Source organism: Motacilla alba, chromosome 2 (assembly GCF_015832195.1).
Source record: "Motacilla alba alba isolate MOTALB_02 chromosome 2, Motacilla_alba_V1.0_pri, whole genome shotgun sequence".
NCBI classification, from domain to species: domain Eukaryota; kingdom Metazoa; phylum Chordata; class Aves; order Passeriformes; family Motacillidae; genus Motacilla; species Motacilla alba.
In genome coordinates, this window is record NC_052017.1 from 124,920,111 (window position 1) to 124,941,686 (window position 21,576).

At 39.9% G+C, this 21,576-nt stretch overlaps 1 protein-coding gene across 1 annotated transcript; it reads left to right on the forward strand.

The window, feature by feature from the left end:
* Positions 1 to 459: 459 nt before the first annotated feature.
* LOC119698176 (carbonic anhydrase 13-like) lies at positions 460 to 21,466 on the forward strand. Its single transcript, XM_038129817.1, has 7 exons — positions 460 to 787; positions 7,690 to 7,887; positions 11,607 to 11,725; positions 15,055 to 15,150; positions 16,282 to 16,344; positions 17,207 to 17,362; positions 19,481 to 21,466. Exons 1-7 carry the CDS (start codon positions 481 to 483, stop codon positions 19,592 to 19,594), a joined length of 1,053 nt encoding a protein of 350 aa, XP_037985745.1. The 5' UTR covers positions 460 to 480; the 3' UTR covers positions 19,595 to 21,466.
* Positions 21,467 to 21,576: the final 110 nt, after the last annotated feature.

The window sequence follows — 21,576 nt, forward strand, 5'->3', positions numbered from 1 at the left end:
CCTGTCCCTTCCCGGTCCGGTGCCGGCGTCAGCCTCGGTCCCCGTCCCTGCTTGCCTCTTCCGCGTTTTCGCAGTCAGCTTTTGCAGCACAGGAAGGCTGAGGGCTCCTTGGCGCGCTCCCTCAGCCCAAGCGCTGAGTTCAAAGCTCCGCGTTGCCACAAGCGCCTGTCCACGGGCAGCCCCCGGCACACGCGGCGCTTGGATAAATTCCCAGTGGGTTGTGGGACACTCTCCTGCCTCACGGCCCCGCTTGGGAAAACGTGAAATCTTTCTGCAGCCTGTTCCTAAGGGAGTTGGGTTTACACCCCTGGGAGAAAAACGGGAGGGGATGCAGCGGTGCGGACTTGGCTTTACTTTCGGGAGTGGCGGGGGTGACCCCAGGAATAGGCACTGCCGTATTTCCGTGCCGCACAACTCGTGCTGTGGCGGGACGGGGACTGGTGGGGCCCCCTTCCCTCTGTTGGAGCGGACTCTTGAGAGATGGCACTGCGTCCCCCCAGGCCTCCCCGACGGTGCTGGGGGGAGGCTGGGGAGAGCCTGGGTGACGAGGGGCTTGGGGCGACAACAGGCACGGACGGCCCAGGCGGCTGGAGCGCTGCAGGTCTCCTTATCAGCGCCCGAGGATCGGGGCGTCGCCGCCCGTCGCCTTCAAATCGGGCGCAGCCGCTTCTCCCGCCCCAGCCCGTCCTATCCCATCCCATCCCAGCCCGTCCTGTCCTGTCCCGTCCCGTCCCGTGCCGGCAGGAGAGCAGAGCCATGCTGCACTGGGGATACGACGAGCACAACGGTAGGGAGCCGCGGCCGGGGCCGCCGGGGCGGCCAGCGGGGTCCGGCGGGCAGCACTTCCAGCTGCTGGGCTCGGCAGCTCCCGCGCCCTCGGGAGAGCTGGGAGAGGTGAAATGCTTTGCAGCGTGAGAGCGACCCGATTTTTGTCTCGGCATTCTGCAAGGCAGGTGGCTGAGAGGTGTCCTTGCGTGTGGCATCGCCTGCAGAGCCGGGCCGGGCTTGGCTCCGGGTCGGGTCTGCCGCGTTCCCGCTTGGGATTTCTTTCGCTCGTTTAGCTGAACAGTTGCGTGCGTGCACAGATCGAGTACGTGGTTGACAGCTGCACTGATCGGAACTGCCGTACCAGCATTGCTTTTCTGATTCCAGCTCTCTTGTGCTTCTACTACACGGTGGGAAATCCTAGTTACTTGACTGGGTTATTTAAATATGTAACCATGCACCTAAGAAAAGATGCTTTGGATTTTAGTTGTTCAGTCGTTTCCTTCATCTTGTCAGTCTTTGAAGTCCCAAGATGGGCTCATCAGCAGGCTCAAAGACTTGGCTCTGTTTTGCATCTTCAGTCATGCAAACGCTGCTCCAGTGTGCAGACGGTCTCACAAGTCATGCAAGTAGAAATTAAAGTGTTTTTGTAAATTGTAGGCTCAACTCTGATAAAATACCTGGAATATCTTATATTGTCTGTACACAAAGAAATGAAATGCTATGACAGTAAAGAGAGACAGCTATATATTTGCATATACTAATGCCTATAGGAATATGCTTTGTGTATATTATTACTTAGACTTTGGAATACTGTTTGTGCAAGTACTACCTTTCCTTCCTGGCCCTCTTGTTCCATCTTTTCTGGATGGATGTACTTTTCCTGAAAAACTGGGTGGTGGATCACAGGGATGTTGCAATGATTGGGTGTGTTATCTGTTGTTGTGCAGTCTACCCTACCCCTCCCCTGAAGACGTAAATGGGTCTTGTTTTTCAATTTTTTTTTCTCCATACGTTTCTGTGCTTTGAGCTTCACCTGCACTGCCCAGATAAGAAGTCCACTTTCCCTCCCTTATCCTATCTCTTCTTGTTTGCTATTCTCAACTTATAGAGAGGGGAGGCCGCCAGAATTTCTATTGGGGTGGCCCTGGACCATGCTTGAGGCCCTGTCTCTCCTATAAAACTCTATTTACTGCCTGCCTGGTGGCATATTTGAGGTGGAGTTTGCCTTTCACTCCTTTCTTGGAGGCCCACAGCAGATGTAGGGTGGATAGTTCCTCATAGTTCATGCCCTTCACCACACCTTTCACAGGAGATTAGAGGAGGGAGGCATGGATATCGAACATTTCAGTGCTCTTCCCTAGCATCCGCTTTATTTCTTAGCTTTTTCTCTTCTACTGCATTTATTTTACTGATTTTGTTTATTATTATTGTTTGATTGAGTAGCAGGTGAAGGAAATTGCTCTGATTCTTGAGAAATTTTTTTGCCTTTGTAGCCCTGAAAATCGTTTCTCTGAAACTAAGATTCCTTTTGCAATTCAGACAGAAATAAAGTGAAATAAATTAGATGTGGTGCAGTTATATAGTATGGTTGACTGCCTGAAGAGTTGAAAGATATCTGTGTATCTGTGTTCCCTCTGAGTTCTGCAAGTACTACTTGCCACAGTCGCAACATAAATCATTATGTGCATAAAGTAAACTGGCAAATATTAAAACATATGTGTCTGCATATATGGAATATCTATGTTTAAGGACATTAGCTCACTGTTAGGTAAAGAATTCAAAGACTTGGAAGTTGACACTGACTGGACATGAGGTGCCCACCAAAGCCACAGTACCAGTCCCCTCCTCAGCTGGACAGGGCAGAGAAAACAGACTGAAAGGCTCAGGGATTAAGAATTCTCCAGTTACTTTCATAGGCAAAACAGACTTAATGAAATTATTTTTATTTGTTGCTTATCAAATCAGAGTAAGGTAATGAGAAAATAAAACACCTTCCCTCCAACCCTTCCTTTATCCCAGGCCCATCTTCACTCCTTCACTCCATAGGATTTCTCTATGTCCTCTCCTGCACCAGCTGTGGTCAGTTCATCACATGTTGTCTCTGCCTCTCCCTTCTCTTTAGCAGCAGGACTACTCACACTCTGCCCCTGCTCCAGCATGGGGTCCCTCCCATGGAAACAGCCTTCCATGAATTTCTCCAATGAGTGCTTCCCACAGGCTGTAGTTTTTCACAAACTGCTCCAGCGTGGATTCCCCCGGGGGCTCCAAGTCCTGCCAGCAAACCTGCTCCAGCTTGAGCTTCCCATGGGAGCCTGTTCCACTGTAGACTGTCCATGAGGTCATACCTTCCTTCAAGACACACCCACCTTCTCCAGTTGTGACCCTCCATGGGCTGCAGGTGGATCTCTGCTTCACTGTGGACCTTCATACAGGACACAGCTGCCTCACCATGGTCTTATCTATGGTGCAGGGAATCTCTGCTCAGGATCTGGGACTATGTCCTCCCCTTCCTCTTGGTGTCTGCAGAGCTATTTCTCTTCCATATTCTCACTCCTCTCTTTTGGCTGTAAAATTTTCCCCGTCTTAAATCTGTTACCCAGAGATGCTAGCGCTGTCCCTGATGGGCTCAGCCTTGTCCAGCAGTGGGTCCATCCTCAAACCAGCTGGCACTGGCCCTGTTGGACATGGGGAAAGCTTCAGCAGCTTCTCGCAGAAGCCACAGCTGCAGCCTCCCTGCTGCCAGTATCTTGTCACACACACCTAATGCAGAAGTTCTCGGTTACTTTGATGCACCTATTTCTGAAATGCATGAAGGCATTATTTTATTTTGGTGAAAACCTTGGCCTTTTCTTTCTTCCACTTTTCTTACCTCACAGTTTTTATGTTGCTTATCTGTAGAGGCATAATACTGAAATCTTAAACATTGGCTTCAGTGTGGTATCATGCATGCTTTTCACTGTTGCTCAAGGTTCCTATCAGGATGGGAATATTCTTGCCCTTTGAGTCCTTTTTCGTTTACAGGGGAATTGCTTTAGTTAAAAGGCAAAGCAAAAAATGAGTAAGGTTGGAAGGGACCACAGTGGGAAAACAATTGACTTCAGTTTACTATTTGTTTAATAAAATAATGATAATTATTTACATGTATTGTCTGTTACAGCAAAAATTTCTCTTGATCTAGTTACTACAGTAATGCTGAGGCATTTTGTAAATAAAAGGGATATTAATTCATAGAATCATAGAATCATTTAGATTGCAAACGACCTTTAAGATACTTCAGTTGAGCCATAACTCCTTATACATTTTTTCTTACTGAGAATAATTACATCATTTCAATATCTGCTTTTTAAAGGGTGCTTAATTTTATGCATAATAATTTTTTAATTGCTTTTGTTTGAGCTCATCTTACTGTAGCCTTATATGCAATCAAATTACTTGCAAACCTAAGTTTATGAAATTAAACACTCTCTGATTGATAAACTGGGGAATGGATTCTCTTTAGAAATAAACAAGGATGTGATCCTGTCAAGGTCAGACCATACTAAAATAATGAATTTTCTATATATAATAACTGTGAAAAAAACCCAAACTCAAATCCCTTTTCACCTGTACATGCTCCATTTATGCTCATATGGAGGCTCACTGGAATTCAACTGTATCTTTCAGCGTCTTCACTGGGCTTGTCTCAAGTTGTCCTGTTGATGAAATTTGTAATCTTTAGCTTCATGGATCAAAATGCAGCCCTGTGAGGTGCTATAGTGAGTTCTGTTTCTTGACAAATTTCTAACTGCCTTCACTGTAAGACCTGTTTCATGAATTGGCTGTGTGCAATGCTGGTGAGTGGTATGTGCAGCAATAGCCTGACCTAAAAGTGTCAGACAATTCATTGCCTGTGGTAATGTTGTGTCCAAAATAAAGGCATGAAATCTTCAGAGCAGATGTTTCAGTTTTTTGTCATAAATCTCAGTCACAATAGCTTTGATTGTTAAGAGCTACTAGAAAATTGCCTCTAGCAAGAGAACATTTTCCCAACAGCAGGAGAGGATTTCATAAGTTCAAAAACTGATACATTAATCACTTTCATTCAGTAAAGGAAAAAAATGAAAAGAGGTGAATTAATAAGTTATGCTCCCTGGATATGTCTGAAAGTGCATATTTAGAAAACTGAAGTGTACATTATTTTAATATGGAGGCATCTAATTCAGAAGAAATTTTCACCCTGGGGACCCTGCTGGCTTAAATCTGATTATATGACATGCATTTGAGTATCTCTTTCAACAGTAATGACTTTTTTTTTTTACAACAGTCATGGACAAAGTTGGCATTGGGCTGGGGTCTGTAGAAATTAATTGAGTCACAGTTTTCCTCGGGGGACAAAAGCATGATAATTGTACTAGATTGCTGGTAGATTACCTAGTAAGGAATACCTGTTGATATAACCTGGTGGTATAAAACGAGCTGAAGTTTCTTGTTACTTTCCTGTGTGTTTTGAAAGGCCAGATGTCTGGTAGTTTGGTTACCGGTAGATGTTTAATCACCATAGCAAACCAGTATTTTCATCATCTGAGCCATGAACAAGTGCCAAACCAGCAATAATGTAATTTTAGAACTGAATACTATTGTTAAATAATTAGCTAGTGACAGAATCACGGCCTTGGGTTCTCTTTTTGGCAACTTTGTATTATTTCTGAATGCAAGTCATCCATATTATTTAATTCAAATAACTATAGTTATTTCTGAGACAGAGCAATAAGAGACAAAGTAGTTAAACGCATAAATATATTTTTGGCTTTTCTCAGTTAAGGCGTATTAGAATTATTAAAATTAAGCAGAAATAAACTTGTTCTAGGAGTTCCAAATCATGGTAGGGAGGTATAAATTATGGAGTGGGGCTTCTTACAAATAAAATTTTGTGTTGCATCCCTAACTACAGGGTATTAGGATCTAAACACAGTTAAAATTATATTCTAAACTGTATGTCGTTAGAATACTGAATAGCTTTGATGACCATTCGTGAACTGAGAGGAATTAAGTTTAAACAGTTAAATGTTTCAAACCAGTAGGATTTTTATCTTTTGCCTTAGAAACTATTTATTTATTGAGTTTAGTTAATGAAGTAATTAACAAAAGTACTTTTTAACAAATCAAGACTGAAAGCCTTTGTTCTGAGGCTTAAGTCTTAGGCTATTCTTTACAAGTTTTTCCCACTTCTGTTTTTCAGTGCTGCTCAGAGGAGAATCATTCTCTGCCCAGGTGCTGTGCAAGCTGCAGCCCCCGGCGCTGTGGGCTCTTCCTCCCTGATTTACTGTTGGGGTGGATGGGTGCTTTTAGCACCTGTGAGTTTCTGAGCTGTGTTCACTTCTATTGAAGTCAAGGAGAGAAAACAATCTAACAATTTTTGATGTTAGGCTATTAACCACTGCATCATACATTTTCATCCTTTTTTGTCATCATTTTTATTTAAGTGTTAAGCCATCCAGAAAGACCCAAACCCAATTTTTGCACTGAGGTCAGTTACCTTAAGTGTAGGGAGTTAGTTATGAGGATTTTCAGTGATGCAGATTTTATTTGACTAGGTTCTGATGCTCATATTAAGTATTTCTTATATCCAATCTCTCAATTGATTTATTATGCTTTTTATCCATTATAAGCCTGGAGGAAAAACAAGTTCTGTGTTTTTAATACCGAATGATTGTTTGCCCTGCAGACTTTCATCTTTTTCCTTTCTTCTTTCCCCTTGCTCTCTCCTCCTTTCCATCCTAAGGAATGTTTTCTGTCTTTATAGAATATATTCCCCAGGCAACTTACTGTTCAAATTTTTCTTTACTCTCTTATCCAAATATGGTTAAACAGTGGCACATATACTCTTATTGTGAATTATGGGGAACTCTCTGATGCTTAGTAGGTAACAACAGATAACTCACACATCAGTGACACTTTTCTTACTGTTTTAGGATGTTATTTGCTTTTTGCTCATATCCATATTATTGATTTATTAGCTTTTCAGTTGACTTTTGGCTTAGCCTGCTTGGAGGGAGTAAGGTTGAGATGACTAGTATTGATTAACAGCTTCTTTAGTCCTATAATTTCTACCTAAGTCAGGTCAATGGCACTGCATCTGCATCTAGAAGATCCACTATCATCAGCTGAAGGCAGTAGAAATACAAACCTCATGCAGGCACCACTGTCCTCAGTGTTTCTGTTCTTTGTTTTTGGCAGTGCTACGCTAGTGTGTGTGTATGTGTGCCTGTGTGCATGGACACTTCATGATTAACGGGTGTCAGTCTCTCTTCCTTGTGACAGCTGATGAGCACAGTTGGTGGGAGGAGGTGATCAGGCATGCAGCAGTGTTTAGGTTCCAGGCACTGCCATCAGGCTCCAGGAAGCACTCAGCATTTTCTGATATCACCAGTCATCTTTCTTGACATCTTCCCCGTCTCATTCAGAGTGATCAGTGGAAGATGTGTTCTCAGGTCTTTTGCAGCAAATGAACGGAGCATTAAAAATTCTTAATGCAGGGATTTGCATAGAAAAGAGGTAATCCTTTAAGACACACTGAGACATGATATTAGGCAAAAATGGCATGTCAAAAATTTATTGGGACATAGTGCCCGTTGGATAGAGGATGCTTGATTTGAGTGAGCATTTGTTGTATGTGTCTTGTGCATAGCTGAGTCTTACCTGGGAATAATTACCTACATACTGTGGCCTTGTTTAAAGGTGCATGCAAGGTACATGAGGGGTTCTGAAGAACTGCTATTGCAATATGATGCAACAAAAGTAGCTGAATGTTTTGATCTGTGTTTTCCTGATGCATCCTTTTTGAATTTAAATGATGCAGATGAGGACAATTCCAGTAGAGTTTTCTTTCATAAGAATGAGGGTGCTGTCAGCAATTTAGACTTCTCCTCCAATGCATCGCAGGGCCTGCCCACTGGAAGGAGGTTTTTCCTGTTGCTAATGGAGACCGTCAGTCACCCATCGACATCAAAACTGAGGAAACCAAGTATGATCCCTCCCTCCGTCCTCTAAATCCCAGTTATGATCCAGCTTCTGCTAAAATCATCCTTAACAACGGGCACTCCACCAGTGTGGAGTTTGATGACACCGTCAACAAATCAGGTTTGTTCCTTTACTCTTGTGCTGTAACTTCCTCCACCAATTCCTAAATAGAATGCCTACAGCCTGGACACGTCTCACTGCTGGGTATGAACTCCTTATAAACAGTAAGGCTTTGCTCCTCTGGATCAGAGATTCCTTAATCCTGACTTTCAGCATGATGCAGTGTGGGAACATATTTGGACACAAGTTTGAGGTTGTGTTTCTCAGAAAGTGTTGGGATTCTCTACTTACAGGAGTGGTTTGATCCACCCCCACCAGCTGGATAGTGCCAGCCCCCTGTTTGAACAGTGTTGTGTACAATTTTTCAAATGCTGCTCTCTCTCTCTCACTGCAGATGAATCCTTTGTGTCTCATTACAGGTTCATTCCAACCAAATCACTCAAATCTCTTATCTGAATTTAGCTGCAGGTTTGGTTATATGTTTTTCCCCTTTTTACGACCTATACTCGGACTTCTTATGACAAGTAAGAGCCAATACAGAACAAATGAAATAGATTCCAAGTAATCCCTTTTCTTCTCTGAAAAGTATTATTGCCCAAGTATTTTTCAGGAGTAAGTAGCTTGCCTTTTTGCAAACAATAATTCTTATTTAGAAGTTCTGCAGTGTATTATAGTCTTTGTAATGTTACTGCCTTCATCTTTGAAACCTTCTCTTGGATTTTGGGCAAGACAGCCTGCTTCCTCTTCAAGCTATAGGAGTGCAGAATCTTCAAGCAATAAAATCATTTTGTGGCTGTGTGAGGCTTAGCTGAGGATTCAAGACCCTATGGTGCTTTCATAAGTATCAAAGCCAGAGAGAGATTAATTTTTTGACGACCCCTTAGTCCTGAGGATTTATTAGCCCATAGTGGCAAGAAGGAGAGACGTAGATGGAGACATCACCATGTTTTTGTTTCCTGAACAGTCTTAGTTTTAAACTTTCTGTCAACATTGGATGTTGCCTGAAAGCCACCAGCTGACCATCAATGATCAGTCTGACCTTGTGTCAGATGCTGCGGAACTTCCCAGAATTAATCTCTGCTTTGAGCCTAGTAGATGCTGGTGAACTAAAGCACATGTCTTACAAAAATATACAATCTTGATTTCAAATTTTCCAGCGATGCTGAACATACCACAGCCTTTGGTAAGTTGTTCTAATTGTTAATTACCATCACAGTTTAAAAGAAAAAAAGTTAATGAATGTGAAATCACCAAGAACCTCTTCCATTCTCTTAACTCCTTTCATGAAGTGACAGGGCCTGAGCAATATTTCTCTAGGCTTCCCCTGGTACCAAAGCAATGGTAATGTGATCCTCCTCTTACTGCTTTCTCCAGGCCATATCTCCAAGGATGTAGTTCATATCATGGCAAAGCACTGATTGATGTTGATCAGATAATTAACAGATGGAATGCACAGTCTCCTTCAGTAGACTCCATGTCTTCTATGCATGGACCAGATTCTTCAGTCCGCAAACATAAATTGAATAATTCACTATTTTCTCTAATATTTGTCACTGACAAACTTTATCAGTATTGTTTTTGTTTTCTTTCAGGTCATTGCTCAAAAAATACTGAATTTTCTAGGGCCCAAATTTGGCTTCTGGGGCACCTCTGTGAAGTAAGAACTCCTGCTATGTGTTGGTTTCATGAAAAAAAATCAAATTAATTGGTGCTAAATACATTTGCATCTTCTAATGCATTATTAACTGACTCCCATATGAACTATTTCCTCACTTTGGTCAACATTGGAACTGGGCTGTCAAGTCTGTAACTGTTTGTGTAAGTCTGTTTATGCTCTTTGGTACCACATTAGCTCCATTCTTTGAAATTGCTCTATTGATCTTCTTCCAATACTTTTCAAAATTCAAGATACTGATATTTGCCTTAAAAGCTTCTAACTACCCTCTCCCTTAATTACTGTTGGAATGAAATGGTTTTACCGTCACTGTGTGATGTGGCACAAATAGATCAACAGGCCATTTTCCACATTTTTCAGTATAAGTATTTCATGCTGGTGCATTTCTACATAATAGTTTTTCCTCAGCCAGCTAGAACACTGATCTTTACACTTTTCTAGGATCATTTGCATCGAAGTTTATAGTCCTTAAAAGAAAGAATTTAGAAGTGCCACTGCCCCATCTCCTCTGTTTCCTAAGTTTATAGGCTGTGTAAATGCATATTTTTTGAGTTGAAACTTTAAGGAAGTTAAATATTTTTCCCCAGAATAAACAGTCCTACTTCTTTTTCACTATCCAAGCTACTTCTGTTAGCAAATAGGCAACTTAAAAATTCTTCTTTCATCTTTATTTGGTGTATTTTGTTCCTAAGAAAGTGTAGGTTTTGCACTATACCTAAAAGAGAGAAAAAATTGCTCTTGTCCTCCCTTCCGCTCTTAATTTAAAAAACATCTGGTTAAATCTCCCCTCATTTCCCCTTAAAATTTCTGTACTGAGCCAGTAAACTATTCCAGACTGATTCCCAAACACTCAGAGGACAGAACTGGGAGAGTCGAGTGACGTGTTTTGCTGTGAATAAGGAATCTCTCTGAGTTTAATTCCCATTCCAGGCTCTGTGAAGAGATATTTTGATTCTAAGTCTGACAAGAAAATTACCAGTGCTTGCAAAAGCAAAATAATGAAAAGCCTACCCATATATGTGTTAGTTTGAATAGAATTATAGCAGAACATAATATAAATAGAAAGAATAGGATAGAGTGGAATAGAATAGAATAGAGCAGACTCTTTCAGTTGGAAGGGACCTGCAACGATCATCTTGTCCAACTGCCTGAGCAGTTCAGGGCTAACCAAAAGTTAAGGATGTTGTTAAGGGCATTGTCCAAATGCCTCTTAAACTCTGATAAGCCTGGGGCTTTGACAGCCTTTCTAAGAAGCTTGTTCCAGTGTTTGACCATCATTGTGGTAAAGAAATGCTTCCTAGCATCCAGTTTAAATCTTCACTGGAACAGCTTTGAGCCTTACCCATGAGTCCTGTCTCTGGATACTTGAGACAAGAGACCTGCAGCTCCCTCTCTGCTTCCCCTCCACAGAAGCAGAGAGCAGTGAGGACACCCCTCAGCCTCCTTTTCTCAAAACTAGCAAAACCCAAAGTACATAGCTGCTCCTCATAGGACATGCTTTCCAGCCCTGGCTAATTGTCAGTAATATTGCAGTGTACAATGCACATGTGGCATGGATTTAATTTTATTTATGTTAATATAAGCTCCTTTTCCTCAGGCTTAAATCTGATATAACTGAATCTAGTTGAAAATGAAGGAAAGAGCCCTGAAAATTTAAGCTCCTCCTATTTTCCACCAAATTTCAAAGATGAAAATAAATTCTGCTGACATTAAATTTTTATGATCCTGCTCCTTATTCACAAAACCTATATTTTGAGCTTAATTTCTTAGTGATTCTTTTGATTATAATCAAGATAGGAAACTCCAGAGTGTTGAAAAATAGAAGTATTTTCCCATTCTCTGAGAAATATCCAACCTTGACAATAACAGCATACCCTTTAGTGGGCCATAACCCACTAATCTGCCCATAAATGCAATTTTTGTAGTCATATCCTTGACAGGTGAGGCTTTCTGTAGCACTTCCAAGAAATGGAAAGCCATCTGAGACAACTTATGAGGAGGAGCAGTGGAGAGTCCGAAGACTGAAGTCTGGTGTGAGGTTAGAGGATGTGGATTGAGGCTCTTGTTCTCTCAGTGAAGCCTTTTCCTCTGCTTGGGTTTCCAGTGCTGACTGGGGGGCCACTCAGTGGGACCTACAGGCTGCGCCAGATTCATTTCCACTGGGGATCCAATGATGAAGCTGGGTCTGAGCACACGGTGGATGGGATGAAGTATGCGGCAGAGGTAAGGTTTTACATGGAGTCATCTGCACCTCTAAGCTTGTGATTAGCTTTCCACTGCAAGAATAATGTTGCCCTTCCTCTTCCTGCTTTTCACCTTCCCCTCATTTTATTGAAAGGCAAGTGGTCTTCCTGAAGTGTTGCATGTTTGGTCCTTTCTCAAAGGAGAACCTCTTTGAAAGCTTTGCAAAGGATTAAAACAGAAGTACAGAAGACAAGAGCTTGATAAGAGCAAGACTTAATGTTCAAGAGTTATTTTAAACTTTGTCTTTCATTGTTTCCTCCTTGGAGAATGTTTTCAAAGTCATCTTCAATGAGAAACCACAGAATTATTTGATTTAGGGCCTATGTAGTGTAAAGTTTATGCAAGACTTGGGAACATTACATTTTGTGGTGCGCTTAGCAATGTGGTGGTTATGACTTTGAGAACCACAGTTTAATGTCTGTGGGATGTCTGCTGTCTGTGGGGTGGCTGCTGTCTATGGGGTACTGTGCTTCAGTGGAGGTGGCGTGCCAAAGGGAGAAGTGCACCATCTGCTCTGGCATAGAGCTTTCACTCCTGCTCTGTCTCCTTTGGGGAATTTAAGTAATCTGCAAGAGGAAGTTCTCAGTATGAGATTTCTCTTTGTGAATGCAAGTAACATGGAATATTTTCAGGAGAGTGAGATCTTTAAAAACTTACGATTCTGACAGTATCAGAATTTTCTGGGGTAAAAAGGAATAAAAAGTGTAAAAATAAATGGACAAATTAAAGGCATAATATTACAGAAGAAAAAGATGTAATATATGTACTGTTGTGTGATCAGATTTTACTGGAAATGCTATAAGATATACTGGTCAGGTAAAAAGATCGGTTTTCTAACACTAATGGGGAAAAGTGACATTTGCAGTGTTTAAAGGCTTATGTTTTCCACAGGAACCAGGTGAGATGGAATATAAAGAATTAATAGAGGTGCTTTAGAACCATTAAGTACCAAACCCAAATTTCTAGCTGAGAAAATATATGTTTCCCATCTAAGAAACCAAATGGAAGGAGAAAATATCTCTGAATTTCTAGCCAGTCTAAAAGCCTTCCTGTTACCTGTTGGTCGGGTAACCCTCCACAAGAAGCTCTCTAGATGTCACTTTGCCTTTGGGATAAGAAACTCAGAATTAAAACCAAGGCTTCTGAATATTGTTCACACAAAAGAAAATATCTCAGATGGAGACATGAAGATGTTTTCAGTGCTCACCTTTGTAAGAAAGATGTGCAAGGTTTGAAGAAAAAGCATCGGCTGAATTGAAGAAAGAATTAATGTACAGGTAAAGAAGACTGCAAGGTTTGGCCCTTAAGCCCACCAGGAAGCAGAAGGAATCAATGGCTCCATTCTCTGTGACAACATACAGTCTGATCAAGGTCTCTCCACAAGCTGCAGTCACACCACGGTGGTAAGACAGGATATATTCCTTAGAGAAGTCACAAGCCATTGAGAATGGGTCTGTACCCAAAAGTGTTTCACACTGTTTGGGGGCTCTGTTTTTTGGAGGGTTACCTTCTGGGGTTTTTTTTGGCAAAGCTGTGAGGAAGTGGGAGTGGGCTTTTAGTAGCTGTGGGAATTTTCATTTTTGTTCTTTGTTGGGTTGTTTTTGAAGGTTTTTTGATTTTTTTTTCCAAATCCACAATAAAGGTCATTTCTGACTGAGAGTATCTGCTTCCTTTTTTGCGTATGTAAAAATGTAATTGCATAAAAGTTGTTCAACATAGGTTCTGTGAATTTGTAACAAGGAGCAGTGCAGACACTATGAACCCTAGGATATTAATGCACTTGAGAAAGGTTTAGAGGATTATGTTCTCCTCCTCATTTAGTGTATAATATTCTTAGCAACTTTCCTTCAGGGGTTTCTAAAGCTATAAGCCAGCATGTGTATCATCGTGGCTGTATTATTATTAATAATAATGCACGTGACATGTATTATTATTGATGACAGTCAATATTAATTGCTGCAAGTAATATTCAGCACTTTAGAGCCCAAATGCTTAAAATATTGATGTCAAGTAAGACCAAGTAAGAGTTCCATTCTATAGACATGGAAAATTGAAACTTATAGAGGTTAAGATAGGATTGATATTTAGAATAAAAATCTTCATACTTCTAGATCCCTATTTCAACCATGCAGCTATGTTGCTTTACGTGGAAATCCTTTAAAGCAGGTTTCAGCTTTCCTAAATTGTTCTTACTTTACTTGTCCTGTAGGTGCTGTATTCCAAAAGGACCCCTTTTTTCTCCATGGGTTCATCCCAGTTTAAGTCATTCAATGAGTTGTTTTTTCAGCATTCTTGAAGTTCAAAAGCTGAAGAGATGGTCACCAATTTTAGAAAAGCCAATCTCACGCCCTGCTTCTGAGCATGTTTAACTAAAAATTATGTGTAATAAGATTTACTAATCCATTGAGGATTTGTGAAAGTAAGTAATGTTTGTGAAGTAGTTAGAGTTAAGTGCTATATGAGTGTGCTCTCCCAGTTTGGCAGTCAGACCACCGCTCAAGGCTGGAACAACCTGGAACTTCTTGGAAACCAGGAGCTCCCGTCATGAGGTGTGGTCAGGAATTAGGAAACCTAATTTAACAGGAGGTACTTAAGTGGCATGGAAATAGACATCACAGGCTTTTCCTCTTCCCTCCTGGTTGGGTAGTGCCTTTAAGCTTCTTAAGCAAATATGACAGGACACTTCCAGAATAATGCATGTTGGAAATGCAAATGCTCAAACCTGAGATAATCAAGCTGCTTGTAAGGGCGTCACTACTGGTAGTCATAGAAAATAACATTTGAAAAGTGTCAAAAACAAAATGCTGATGTTCCCCTAAGATAAACAAGGGAAAGGGGGTCAGTGCAAGTTTAATGTGTATTTGCCTGTTTTCTAGCTATTTATGTGGATGATTAATGTTGCTGAAAGCTTGATTAAAGAAAAAGAGGAGTAAAATACTAATGACATCCTCATGAATTCCAATCACTTTTTAAAATCAGCTGTACTAAAAATGGATTTTAAACCTCTAGTTATATAACCATTGGCTTTTTTTTGTCTTAACTTCTCAGTTCAAAATCCGAGGACCCAACAGCAATTTGACAGGCACTGTGGTATGCTGATTGCTGCTAAATTTTTAATAATAGCCACTGGAAATGCTTTTGCCATTTGTGTATTTACTGATTTCATGAAATATCTGCATTAAGAACACGGAATGATTCTGCATACAAAAGAGTGAAATAGAGTGTCAAACCCAGAAAAGATGTAATATTCATTTGCCACTACTTGAGTTCAGTGAGAGTTGATGCTGTTTGTGTCTCTTGCTTTTCAGCTTCATGTGGTCCATTGGAATGCAGAGAAGTATTCCAGTTTTGTTGAGGCAGCTTGTCAGTCAGATGGACTAGCAGTCATGGCTGTATTTCTGAAGGTAAGAAGAGAATGCTTCAGCCCTCATAATAAATCTGCATTATAAGTCCAGAGAGATAACGGTGGTGGTTTGTGTAAGTATTGCTAAAGAGATACTTGTTTTATACATATTTCCTTCATTGTGTTTAGCTGCCAATATAGAAAGCTGCGCTTCCTTTAAGAATAAAAATATCAGCTTAATATATTTTTCAAAACAGTCAAACTCTTCAGTTTGCCTAGTCTGCAAACCCAAACAACATTAGATGCGGAACTTATTTCAGCTGCCCCTATTTGGATCCCAATAAGTTGTTATTGACTAGCGTGTTCCTTTAGGAGGACAGCTTGATTTAAATGGTTTTTTAATGGTTAGTTTCTGAGCTGGTAATTTCTTCTAGAAAATAATAATAATTAAATAATGCAAAACCAGAAACTGGAGAATTTCCTAATAATTATTTTATACCTTTTTTGTCTTCTCTACCTGCTCCAAGATTAAATTCCTGCAACAGCTTCATTGAATTCTGCATGAAGAAGCAGATGGGGAATTCTCACAATCTATGACAAAAGATAGGGCTTTGGTAAATTCTGTGGTTTCTGGTGGCTGACACAGCTTTCTGAGAACAGCTAGTACTGGTGCTGGCACAGTTAGAGAGCCATTCCATGCAGCAGTTGCAAAGAACTGTTTCAGCAATTCAGTAATTCTGTCTTTCCAGTTTGCATTACAGTGACTCAAGGGAAGTGTCACTGGATTTCTTAGCACACAAATTCAGTTTGGAATGTTCTCACGTCAGAACATTGTTTTCAATGTTATAAGCAGTTTAAATTTCTGATGTTAGTCTGTAACTTTTAATATCCCACATATTAAAACATGAAAGATAAATCGTTTCTATACCCCTGTACTGGAAAGTTTGTAATTCTTTTGTAGCCGAAGTAATTACTATGAGTAGCCAGAATACTATTAGCAAGGGAGTGAATCTCCTTAATTACCAGTGTTATTTCTAAGGACCAGCTAGTCACAGGCTTGTACTCATGAAATGCATCAGATCTTCCAGTCACTTCAGTTATATAAAGCAGTTTCATTATGCATTTGCTTTTCTATTAATTTTTGTTGCTTTTCTGTAGAGCTCCAGTGTTTCTTTTTCTTTGGTGTTAATAGATTGGTGAATGCAACCCTCAACTGAACAAGATTACGGACCGCTTGGACACCATCAGAATCAAGGTGAGCAAGTGCTTCTAAAAGAATGCTACTGGATATTGGTAGTTACTTTTTGGGGGATTTTTTATTTTTTGGTCCGTTTTTTTATTTTTTGAAACCTGGCTGCTACTTCCTGCACCGTCATGGTTCCTTATCCCTAGCGATTGATACCTGATTTGAGTCAGTTTATGTGCATTCTCTAAGTTGAAAACTAAGTAGCCAAAAAAAATATTTTTACACAGTAAAAGATCAGAGGAAATGGCTAATTACTCAAGAACCCAGTCTCTGACACATCTGTTGCTATGAGGATAGTAACAGGGGAAAATCATACTTTATGGAAAGCTGTAAAAAAGATGAGGGAAAGATTTCCTTCCCTGTTTTGCTGAAGTACAGGGTGAGAAATAACCTATTGCTTGGCGAGAGAAATCAGCCAGACTCTCAACATGGTGTCCAGACAGACATCTGTGGCCTGGTATCCAGTACAGGGGAAGGCAGAAGTAATTCCTGGGGGGAGTGGGGAGGGAAACAAGTGGCAGTAACCTGTGGGATTACTCTGCCAGCCCCACAGAGACCATGTTGAAAGTCGAACATCTTCTGTCTTCTCCCCACAACTTCCATCTCATGGTCATCTGTAACTTTGGGGAGCCTGTTCTAACAGGACACCTTTCATGGTGTCCTTCTGGCATCAAGGAAAGTCACAGCAAAGCTGTCACTGAGGTAAGAATTCATCAGAAGGGCAGCGATGAGGACCTCCTGTCATCACCCAAGATGCTGCCAGCCCACTTGATAGGGGAACAAGCTCTACCTCCTTTGGCATGGTTTACTTTGGCCTCTTGCTTTTAAATAATATTGCCCTGGTATTTCTTTTTCTTTTGTTTCTTTCCAGGGAAAAAAAGCACTCTTCACAAACTTTGATCCCAGCTGTCTGCTTCCCAAGTCCCTGGACTACTGGACATACTTTGGCTCTCTCACTGTTCCACCTCTTCTTGAGAGTGTCATCTGGATTGTTCTGAGAGAGCCCATAAGTGTTTGTTCTGAGCAGGTATCTTTGGATTTTTCACTGCTATAAAAATGTTGCTTTTGTAAGAATTGAAATTGTAAATGCCACCCAAAATTTCGTTTTTTTGCAGACCTTGGCACTGTAGACCTTACAAGATTTTCAAAAGCCAAAATTTGTATACCAAATTTATTCTGACTAGTTGCCTTTCTTGCTGTAACAGCTATTTATTATTCATTTTTTAAAAGAATCTACATAATGTAAAAATTCATAAACAAAAATAGGGAACTTAAAGAAAAAAAGAGTTCTGGTGATGCTTAGACATTCTGGAATTCCAGTTGATTTAATTATTTGCATATCCTGCTCAAACCTCATCTTTGACATTTTTATCTGGCAGACAAGTAGTAAATTTCTTCTTGCATTCTAAATACATAAAACTTTATGAGTTTAGTAGAATTGCGAAAAGGGAATACTATTGTAATAAGTTAGGGTTTTAGGAAAGCTGTGATTACACAAAAGAGAGTCTATTTGCATTTCTTGTTAAAGCTTCATGCTGTATCTTGACTTGGCAACAGTGACACCCAGCGGGCTGATCCTCTTAGATGTAAGGTGTTTCTGAGAAGAGAACACATACTCAGCAGAAATGGTGACTTCAGTCTTTGCTAAAAGTGTTAAGACATTTCCCTGGATGGGTGGCTTGTTGGGAAATGTCAAATTTCAGTTTGCAACTGATTTGAAGTAATTTATTTGCTCAATGTGTGTATTTTTCTCATCTGTATCTCTTCCTCACTCCCCTCAATCTGGCTTTGTAAGGCTCGCTGTAGTGTGTTTGGATCTAGGATTGGAAACTTGTGTTAAGGGATCAACTTTCCAAAGACAAGCCATTTCTCAGGTTAAAAGCTTCTTATTTAGGGGAATCTATAATAAATACATTCTTAAATGTGAAATACTGTATAAATGGGTAAATCTGAAATTAATACATTCTAAAATGTGAACAGCCACGTGTAACAGGCTCAGGGAACATGGTGTGGGAAAGTGTCAAGTATAGGGATAGTTATTAGTAATTTTTCATAAACTTTAGCTATATCTTATGTATTAAAGTAGAAATTGTTATATTCCTATCAATATAAACATGCATGCAGCTAAAGTGTTTGCTTCCAATAATGTCCACCATTGTGATTGATCAGTCAGCTCTGTGACTGAAATTGTTCTACCATTTAATTTTATTCCTCAAGTTTGTATTTCTTTAGGGCTTTAGAGTTTACTACAGGCTTTTTGTTGCACTTTTCAGGTTGAAAGAAATTAAAATAGCTTTTAAGTTTTTAGAAACTTACAGGACCCTGAATTACAAACATTAGCTTCAGAATGGGGTGAAGAAAGGTAGCACTGACATTTTTTGCTCTTAATGTCCTTAGGATGCAATGTGCCATTGCAACTAAACATTCTGTTATAATGGAATGTTTTTTTTTGTGCTGTCCTACTTTTGGTAACCTAGGAAGGAAGTAAAGTGATATATAGAAATAGTAACTATTGGAAAGATTAGAAATTAAACAAAATTCTATACTTAGGTCAGAAATCAGCCTCAGATTTCCCAAGGTTTAGACATGGAGCTCTGATGAGGTTTCTGCTGAGATCAGCATATGCTGAGTTATGAATAAGTGCTTCACAAGGGAAGAATTTGGAATCTCTCCTGGTTTGAGTAAGTGCTAGTTGCAGAACCACACCTGCAATTCCAGGTTAATTGTGAATATACTCTTTGAAGAAGGAAACATACACAGAATGTTTGTATGATAAGAAACATAATCTTATCTTTTGGCAAAAAGCATTTCAGAATCTCCAAACTATGAAATCCAACTAAAAAGATATAAACCTCCCCTGCTTTCGATTAGGTTGTGGAAGACAAAGTGTGAATAAAGGAAAAAAATAATTCTTATGCACAGTTTCATGTTGACATGTATTTTGGGATAATTTCTCAATAGTCATCCCCCTTTTCATTTACAAGGATAGAAATGGTGAAATTGCCATTCCCCTCATGACTTAATAAAATACAGTTCTGTTCTTTCAGGTGGAAAAAAGTGATAAGTGTCTTTATTATTTACATGCTTTTTCATGAGTATTGACATGAGGGTTTTCTGCTGATCCTTATGTCTCTTTTGGTTACAGCTGGCCAAATTCCGCAGCCTCCTGAGCACTGCTGAGGATGAGGTCGCCTGCTGCTTGCTGAGAAACTTCCGGCCTCCCCAGCCTCTAAGGGGACGAGAAGTCAGAAGGAATTGAAGGAGTAAATCCAGAGTAGGCTCCCTCTGAAACCAAAGGCTGAATTCATTTTAATAGTTAATATACTTTGTGATGTTTAATTTTTTTGTGAGTTGTTTTAACCAATAGGTGTTGTTTTATTAGTGGTTTCCATGCAGTCATTTCTCACAGGCACGTATGTCTGGAGTTATCACAGGTTCATTGATGTTAACAGGTCTGACTGGGTTTGAGTGCATTGGCTTGGAAGCACTGAGCCATCAGCATTGCATACACAGAGGTCACTGCTAATCATAAGGGACAAATATGGTGAAGGAGTTGCCCAAATTTTGCCACCAAATTATTGAGCAAGATCCTTGGTATTATTGACAGTATAGGATGTTCTGGGATTATTCTTCTGGTCTCTAGCATAACATTTAGCTTCTGTATAAACCTCACATTGCAGTTCTCAAGGAAAAAATATTTCAAGGATGATGTAATTTCATTGCTGACTTCTGCAATCATGTACTGATTGATAGTTTTTTTTTTAAAAATAAATAGTAGGGATTTTGTATATTGCAAGATCAGGTCAGGTAGATTAGGTATTCCTGAATTTCACAATGTCACAAGATGAAATTATCCTGAAACCTGAAAACTGCAAGGTGGAAGGGCATAGAGGGAGCTGTTTGTGCCTAAATCCAGTTTGTTGCACGTGGGGAAAAATAAGGGATTATTACACTGTATCCATGTAGCATCAGACTTTTGCCACTTATAATCAAGAGGCAGGGGTAGCTGTTGTTCCAGACTGTTGCACGCACAAGTGTGACCCACATGCTGCTTACCTCTCATCTCGCTGTGGAGCACAGTACTGCCCAAGTATAGAATGTGTCAAGGTGCTGGCTGATGTTCTGCTATCATAGGTGAACTTCAGTGGTTGCACTTTTATTCCAAGACCAAAGAGAATAATCAGAGAAAGCCAAAGAAATCAGAATCAAGTCAACATCTAATAAAAACCTCACCCCTCAATAGCAATATGTTGAAACTTCTGTCTTTATAAGTTGACTTGAGCCGGTGTTTCTCTCAGGAGCCTTTTTTACCTGAATATGAGTGGGGGATTTTACACCAAATATTTTTATTAATGAACATTCCACTCTTACAATGTAGCTTAGGATAGAATTAGATTTACTCTTAAACTGTGAGAACTACAATGAAATCCAGTGAGTGATACCTGAAAGAGGCAGCTAGAGGTTTTACTGGCAGCAACTAACACCAATCTCTATAGTACTTCTAACAAATTCATCTTCCATAACTGCTGTCCTTGAATTCATTTTTAAATAGGTTTTATAAGCTCTGCCTTTTACCTCAGTGGGTCATTTGACCTTAGATGAACAAACATGAGGGAAATCATGATCAGAATTGACTTTATATGCTGTTTTAGAAAAATAAATTAGACATAGAGATATAGATATTTTATCTTCATTTAAGATATATGGAATTCTTTGTTTTCTACTCCCCAGAATATAGCTATTATATTCTGCAAGGCCTCCCAATGCCTTTTGAATATTTTCTGAAGAAAAGAACACAAACAGACCATTGAAGAAAAAAAAGGCATTTATCAGCACTAAAAAGAAAAGTGAGAGTAACTTGGATGTTTTCACTCCCTTTTTTAGACTTAGGATTGGGTCTCAAATGTTTCCCTGTTATGTGAGTAGCTACAGAATGGGAAAAAATATTTACTAATTGCAGGAAGGATACAAAGGATTTGTTGGTCTCAGAAGAGAAAGGAATAAGGCTACTGCTTCATGTTGTAAACAGAAGTTTTACATATTTCTTACATATTGTAAACAGTAGAGTTGATTGAATTCTTTTATATTTTTAAGGGTTTTATCAAAATAAAATATGGATTTTATGAATGTGTCTTGTATTTTCTATTGAAGGGCCTAAAGTTTTACAGAGAAATCTATACTTTATAATTAACAGCTGCAGCTTTAGGTTTGGAAAAAATTGTCACCCATCGTTTGAAGTCT

Bases quoted from the DNA above. Each gene is read 5' to 3' on its own strand.
- LOC119698176 (XM_038129817.1), top strand. From the start codon at position 481: ATGGCACTGCGTCCCCCCAGGCCTCCCCGACGGTGCTGGGGGGAGGCT. The intron at 788-7,689 runs GTAGGGAGCCGC...AATGCATCGCAG, and splicing joins GGGATACGACGAGCACAACG to GGCCTGCCCACTGGAAGGAG. The intron at 15,151-16,281 runs GTAAGAAGAGAA...TGGTGTTAATAG, and splicing joins TCATGGCTGTATTTCTGAAG to ATTGGTGAATGCAACCCTCA.